The sequence below is a fragment of the Rutilus rutilus genome, assembly GCF_951802725.1.
Source record: "Rutilus rutilus genome assembly, chromosome: 12".
NCBI classification, from domain to species: domain Eukaryota; kingdom Metazoa; phylum Chordata; class Actinopteri; order Cypriniformes; family Leuciscidae; genus Rutilus; species Rutilus rutilus.
This window is the reverse complement of record NC_140217.1, coordinates 23,983,382-23,991,389: the sequence shown is the minus strand read 5'-3', so window position 1 is coordinate 23,991,389 and position 8,008 is coordinate 23,983,382. Positions and strand designations below refer to the sequence as shown.

General features: G+C 37.6%; 1 protein-coding gene across 1 annotated transcript; it reads right to left on the bottom strand.

Annotated features, from left to right (window-relative positions):
• Positions 1-550: 550 nt before the first annotated feature.
• On the bottom strand, positions 551-7,100 carry gpr17 (G protein-coupled receptor 17). Its single transcript, XM_084426137.1, has 2 exons — positions 6,964-7,100; positions 551-2,439 (listed from the first exon to the last, which is right to left on the bottom strand). Exon 2 carries the CDS (start codon positions 2,429-2,431, stop codon positions 1,412-1,414), a length of 1,020 nt encoding a protein of 339 aa, XP_084282263.1. The 5' UTR covers positions 2,432-2,439; positions 6,964-7,100; the 3' UTR covers positions 551-1,411.
• Positions 7,101-8,008: the final 908 nt, after the last annotated feature.

Genomic DNA, 8,008 nt, shown 5'->3' with positions numbered 1-8,008 from the left:
CAGTGAAGCTGCCTTGTTACGTTAATGGACAGGAAACCTTGCACAAATATGAGGAAAGAGAAGCAAAGGCAGAGAGACAGAAAACGAGTCAGACACACAGAGAGAAAATAATCTGCTGACTGCTCACAGTTTGAGTCACATGATGTGAAAAGAGAACCTGAATAGTGCCACAGTCACTTCAGCCTGGTGGTTTCCATCTTGCGTCTTTCTGACATGCACACAGCTATAAAGAATGCGGTTATGTTCTACTGTCAATAAGAGCTCAGCAGTGACGGCCACAGTGTGGTGGGACAGAGCATGTGCGATGCATATACTGTAGATAAAGGACGGTTTCACAAGATTCTGCTTATTGTCATTAGCAGCTGTCACATGAGATGATACTCACAAGTCAAGTGTTATAAAGACTAATGAGAGCTGTATGAGATGTGACAAAGTTCTTTGTCTCTTTGGTGATAGTGGGGTTGAGAATGGGGGGAGGGGAATTGAAATTGTAATCACCTAATGCATCTGATAAAAAGAATCATCAATAACATTTGAGGTTAAATTTATTTATATTTATTAAGTTGACTTAAATGCATTTACAAATTGATTCATGGATAGATCTTACTTGAGGAATACAGAAAAATTAATGATATAAGTATAATAACCACAAAAATACAAAATATATATATATACCAATTGGTTACAGTAATTAAAATCATATAAATAAGGATACATAACAACTTCTTCTGAACAAGTGAAAACAAAAACAGTATTTCATGCCATCAAAGAAATCTGTAATTATTATACCTTAAACATTAAAAGGTACTTTAGGATATGAATTGACTAGTGTGAAGTGCACATTCATCTAAATAGTCTAAATAACAAATAGCCATCAAGGAATGTAATAGTAGTATTCATTTCGACTCCTCACTGGTTTGTTACCCTTCGCACATTCTTACCACAGCTTGAGAGTGTTATAACCAGAAAACCCCCCTGAGGACCGTTAAAAAAAATGTATTAAAAGTATTGTTTGGTACCAAATATGAAATTAATTAGCTTCACACTGATTTCATTAAGAATGTGCACTAAGGAAGTGCTTACAGTTTACAAAGAACGAGTCAAAGCATGTCATTAGCAAACAGGTAATATGCTAATAAAGACAACATTAATTTTTAAAAGGCAGTACACAGTCTTATACATATCTCTTGAGCCTTGATGGAATCTTCTGTCAACAGTGATCTGACAACTGACTTAAACATAACAGTCACTAGTGCCATCCTGAATAACTTTCACTTTAACATGTCCAAATCACGTGCTTGGTGACGCATAAGGCTGTTTGAAGTTCCTGATCTTTAATTGAGCATACACGATCAGGAAGTGTGGGCCGAATCACTTAAACTGATGAAAAATATTCATTTCAATGGTTCGCTCAGAACTCAGACTTTGCGCTCATAGAGCTCTCATGTGTCCCCTTCAGGTCCCCACTTGTAGCGCCGGACCCCCCTGATTTGTCTCTGCAGAAAAGCCTGCGAACGCTTCCCCTGAACTTCTCAGCCGCAAACAGGTACACCAGTGGATCCAAAGCCCCGTTCAGGCAGGTTAGAGAGGAAGTGAGACGGTTAGCCAGGGCTAGCCCTCTTTTAATTTGGCAGGATAGGTCTGGGTGTCCGTGACCCAAGATAAAGGTTGCACGGCTTAAGTGATAGGGCAAAAAGCACACTATGTAGATGAGCATGACCAGGCCGATGGTGCGTAGAGCTCGGAGTTTCAACACCGGCTCCAGCCTCGAACCTTTTCGCAGACTGTGCACTATAAGCAGGTAGCAAGAAAGGGTGGCAATGAAAGGCGGCATGAAGGCTACGGCGAGGGAGACGAGAGCACGGTGTGAGGCCTTTTCTCTGTACAGCTGCAAGCATACGGTAGAGCCGTTGACTTCTGCGGTCTGCTTGGTGACCAGTAGGGGCGCCATTGACACTATCACCAAAGCCCAAAGCACAAAACTGGCAATGTGAGCGTAGCGAGGGCGCCTGACCTTGAGGGAGCGTACGGCGTGCACCACAGCAAGGTATCTATCCCCTGCAACACAGGCCAGGAAGTACAAACTGGCATACATGTTGACATAAAAGAAGAAGCCTGCGAGACGGCAGGGGATTTCACCAAACGGCCAATGTCCGCCCGTTAAATGATAAGTGGCCCTGAGAGGTAAAACGAAAATGTAAAACAGGTCAGCCACAGCGAGATGGAGCAGGAAGACATTGGCTGGAGAAGAGTTGGCTCTCTGGCGGGCGAAGATCCACAGGGCAAGGCTATTGCCGTTCAGCGCAAGAAGGAAAACTATGATGTAGTAGAATCCAAAGATCATGTTCTCCACTGTATTATCCACAGATGGACAGCTCTCCATGGATCGATTGGGCAGCAAGGTGGGAGCTTCTGTAAGGGGGAACTCCATCTTTGTAACTGCAAAAACAGGAAAAGAAAAATTTTGTTAAAAATTATAAATTAACTTTAGTTTGAATTCACTTGTATAAAATAATCATATATGGTTTATATTTAAATGAATGAATTTAGATAAATATTCAACTGAATTATGTATATATATATTTTTTTTTTTTTTGTGTGTGTGTAATCCGAGCCAGTGTTGTTTGTTCTGTTTTAACTTGAAAAATCTTTAAAATAAAGTATATATATATGCATTATATTAAATGATCTATACTCTGCAAAAAAAAGAAAAAAAAAAGAAACGTCATCCCACTTTCAACTGCTGTAAACTGTTAGTGTCAAGGACTTCTCCACAGGTGCATGTACAATAACTGTTCACAGCTCACTGAACAAGTATAAAAAACATTGTTTAAACACTTCCCAATAAAAATATGTAAAGCTAATTAGTATTTCTATTAAATGATCTTTAAAGTATACAGTATTCAGAAAAAGGGACTTTTTTGCTGAGTATCCAAACTTTATGGCCACTACGAATTTATATAAGAAATAAATAAATAAAAATTCAGCCAAGATGCATTTAATTGTGAAAGTAAAGACTTCTACACTGTTACAAACCATTTTGTTTCCAAATGAATTATGTTCTTTTAAACTTTCTATACATCAAAGAATCCTGAAAAACTATGACGGTTTTCACAAGAAATATTAAGCAGTTCAACTGTTTTCAACATTGATAATAATTAGAATCAATACATCAATGCAATCTTAAGCATCAAATCAGAATGATTTCTGAAGGATCATGTGACACTGAAGACTGGAGAAACAACGCTGAAAATTCAGCTTTGCCATTACATGAATACATTACAATTTAAAACAAGTTTAAAAAAAAGAGTTTAAAACTCCTTTCAAAATCATTTTGAACAGTATAGTTAAAATAAGATTATTAAATATTTGCTGTATATATATATATTCAATATAAAATATAAAATTAAATAAATCTTATTTTTAATCGTATTCTTATATTTACTTATTTTATAAACTGCACCAGCGTATAAAATATTTCTCACTATTTCTAAAAAAAAAAATTAAACTATTATTATAATTATTATTAATTTATTAATTTCTTTATCTGAGCAGCTGAGATGGTGTCTCTTGTAGAGCTGCTGCCCTTGACTAACTGCCTAATCTCCATGTAGGGAGCAGAAGCCATGCAAAGATTTCAACAAAAATCATCAAAAACTGAGAGATCAACAAAAAACATATGTTTGGCAAACACTTCCATCACTCGTCTAAATAAACCTATGGCGCATTTAAGCATTTCAGTTTTGCTAAAAGAAATATGTATTAAAATCTGAGAAAAGAAATGAGCAAGTTTACATCTGCCTTTGGGAATATGTTTCCAAACTCCTCTGTTGTCAAAACATGTTTACAAAAATGGAGCAAAGGACACAGCAGTGATAACACTTTATATTCCAGCCGCAGTAAATATTTATCCGTCACTAATTCGAGTAGTGAGTGAGGGAGTGTTACAGCTGTCTGGCTGTTTGGCAGCACCTCAGCTATAGAAATGTATGTGTCGTGTCTCAGGAGAGGCAGTTGACTGCTCTCTACACCTCCACACACGCTTCATGAAGGCGTTGTAGTGCATCTGGTGGCCACACCTTTGTCACGACAACCCAGAGTCACTCCCAGCTATCTGCTTACAGCCTGACCCAGCTGTCCTCATAGCATTCTTGTTTGTCAAATCATTGGCGGGTGCCCAGGACAGCCTGCCTCACATTCAACAGTTGCTCTATTAATAATCTGGCCAAATGAAGCATCTGCAGGGATGAGATGAAGACCTTTTTAAGAAAGGTTAAAAGTATAGGTTACTACTTGAGCTATAGCTGACAAAAAACTATGAATATTGCATAATATAAGGGTGATGTTTCAATAAATTTATAGTTGAAGGATGAAGGACGTTTTTTGACAGGAACTACTTAAAAAATGTATTTCATGCATACAATGACTTACAATGGCTTAATACACATCTTCAATGATGTTTTTCATTTCTGAATTAAAATTCATTGGGGTGTGCAAGGTCACAATTAGTTAACTTTATTTTAAGGTGTCACTGTTACAGTGTAATTATACATTTAAGTACTGAGTAATATTAATTAACTACATATACTTAGGGTTAGGGTAGGATTAGGATTTGGTTGAGGGATAGTTGCATGTAATTATGCATAATTTACTGTTATTACTATGGCAAGTACATGTAACATAATGTAACACAGTAAAATAAAGTGTTACCTCACAATTATATTACATGGAATGATGATATCACATTATATCAAAAAAAAAAAAAAAAAAAACTGTTCTGAGAATAATAATATTTAAACAAATCTGCTTTACTACTGAGTAAAATCAGAAAAAAACATTGTCTTCCAAATAAAAATAAAATAAAAAAAAACAGAAAAAACTAAAAGAGGAAATGATAATAACGATAATTTTTTCTTTGACTCAGTCCAAATGCAAAAAAAAAAAGTGAAAGTGACATGTGAAGGCCATGTATGCTAACCCATACTCAGAATTTGTCCTCTGCCTTTAACTCATCCAAGTTATGCTGGGGACACACTTAACGACTAGCTGAAACATGACCGACTGAACACACTTACAGACTGTTTCCAATGACTGGAGCAGATTTTAAACTGAATGAATTTAACTGTCTCTGACTAGGCACGTTTGGGCATGATCAGTCGTATATCAAACTACATTCATAATCGGCCTTACAGTCATTAAAGTGTGTCCCCGGCTTTAGTGCGCATACATTAGGAGCAGTGAGTAGTATACACACACAAACAAACCGTGGACACACACCCGGAGCAGTGGGAAGCCATTTTTGCTGCGGCTTCCCCCAATCAAGGTCAGTGGTTTGAATTTAAAGATAATATATCAAACACAGGGTGGACATATGGAAGACATAAGGAAATTGATTACTGAAATGAAAAGAAAAATCATATTGTACTTCCACACATCTTGTAGTTCCACACCTTTTTGGAGTACATCTCTGGAAGATATTAAAATGTGGCTTTTTCCAGTTGTATTAAGAGCGAACAGCCTTGGTGCTAAAATCTGCTGCCAAAACATTTCACAATAACCTCTCACTGGAGTTGTAATAATAGGGAGACTCTTTATCAATATTTTCGGAACGGAACAGACAAACACAAAGTGGGTGTGTACAAAGGATTGTCTCAAGATCCTGCTAAAGGAAAATGCTGCAGGATTTGTAATTGAGGGGGAGGAAATTCTCAAGTCCCAGAACATGCCAAACCCTCCGATAATTTAAACAGATAAAAGTAGAGAACTAAAAAACAAAAAAAGCTGTCCTGAACTGCAGCTGGAGTCAAAAAGGTGTGACTGCGATAGAGAAATCCAGATGTTAATAGATGGCTCTGGTGATTTTATGAAACTATATAGTGTGGTCCAGGAAAAATACATTTCCTCAGAATAAAATCTGAGAATTTCTAATGAAAAACTCCAAGTGCATGTCCAAGTGCTTTGTGATTGTCTAAACCAAAAGCTTTGCAGAACAAGGCACCTCTCCGCAGGCTACCAACAATACAAAATCACTTTTGTGTTAAAGAAATAAGTAGGGGTCAAGCTGGGGTTGCAATGTGACACTAATGCTCCTATACCATATTCACAAAAGAAGCAGAAGTAATAACAGGCGTGAGGCGAACAGCAGATTAACTAAAGCTAAACTGCAGCTCAGTGTGGGGACCAACATGCTTACAGAAACTCAAGGTGAAATTCAGCTGTATGAAACCCTTCTCTTTTTTTACAATAATACACAAATACATGAAATATGACCACGTGAAAGCAAATGCGGTACATGTCCAATTACATTTTTTTATATCTGATCCCCTGAAGTGATTTTGATTGATTAATCTTGGCCAAGTAGTTTTTATTTTATCACGCAGTGCTAAAATGACCTTCCAGAGACCAATAAACTCATAAAATTGCCTTGATTAAGTCTACTATTAACATGCACATTTAGATCCTGGCATACATTTAAACAAGGGAAATGCAATGTAGTAATTCTATAAATTAAAAAATATACATTTAAAAAAATACATTTAAAAAAAATGGTTTAAATGGCATGCACTTAAACTGGGAAAATGCAATATAGTAATTATATAAAAATAGTAATACAAAACATTCACAGTACATAAAATAAATAGTTTAAATGGCATGCATAAGCTACACTGAAATTAATTATTGTTGTTTAACTTAAGTTAATAAAGTAAGCTACCTGGTTCATTGAAACGAAAAATTTGAGTTAATCCAACAAAGGAGATTTTTTAGAGAGTAGAAAACAATACAGCCATTTTATTAAAATTCCTGATTTACAATAGCTATTCTGTGTAAAAAAAATAAATCAAAAATAAAGTACAGAATAATCTAAAGTTTAAATGGCTTGCACTTTGACTAGGAAAAGTCATTCTATAGACACTGAGAGAAAGTATGAAGTCTATAAAAGAATGAAATGTATGAGAGACTCACCAGAGATGTTGATCCCTCAACAGCCCGTGCCGTAGTGAAGGATTTGAGGAGTTGAGGAGAGGGAGTTCTACAGCCTCTTACAGGACTCTCTTACAGCTGCCTGAAAAGCAAAAGCAAACCAGCAGCTTCTGTTCAGAGGCAGTGGAGTTCAATGGAGTTGAGACTCTGCTCTCCTAGGCTGAGCTGTATTTGAGATACGATACTGTGGATCTTTTTGTGTAGCCAACAAATTTGATCACAAAAACGCAGTTTGCGATGGGAAGGCTCTAATGTGACCCTTGACCTCAGCCTTTCTTTGCAATGGTATTTTCTTCTGAGGGCCACTTGTGCGCTCCACAATAACCCGAGTCAGAAGAAGCGGCACATTTCCACAGAGGGAGAATAATGGCATGCCTTGGTCGCAATGTGGAGCCGTTGGGGTACCATGGTAACGGGGACTAGCATGCCTTTAGGTTAGAAACCCCCCTCCTTCAACCATATCAATAAACAGAAGATGAACTGAGCGTTTAACGGGACAGTTTATGAACAAAGACTAGAGATTATCCATTGCGGACTGTGGAAAGCCAGACAGGCGAGGCCCCTTGGAACTCGGAGAATGAGAGAGAAGAAATCTGAGCAGAAAACACAAGGGCGAGTGGGACAGAGAATAACAGACTGGGCTCCTTGTTTCTCGGGGTCCCTGCTGTGGACTATTGGGGCATCATACACTGGAGCAGCAGAGGCCAGAAACAAGACCATGTGATCCTTAGACAGATGTGCAGCCCAGAGCGAACAGCAAGAGCAATAATCTGTCTTTCATTCTGGGAGATCACAGCTGTGTAGGACACACATCATCTCTTTTTCTTCTGTTTGGGCCAGTCTTCAACGATATGCTAATATAGTTCACTTTACTGAATGAGTCCACTATTTAGTCTACCAGAATAGGCTAAATAATACAGTGCCAAGTCTTAATTGGGACGTCTCCAAGCCTCATTATATGCTGCCCCTCGAGACTTTGTTGCCCTGGGGCAAAACACAGCATAACATGACTGTTAACCAGAGAAGA

Coding starts and splice junctions, on each gene's coding strand:
- gpr17 (XM_084426137.1), bottom strand. CDS start 2,431: ATGGAGTTCCCCCTTACAGAAGCTCCCACCTTGCTGCCCAATCGATCC.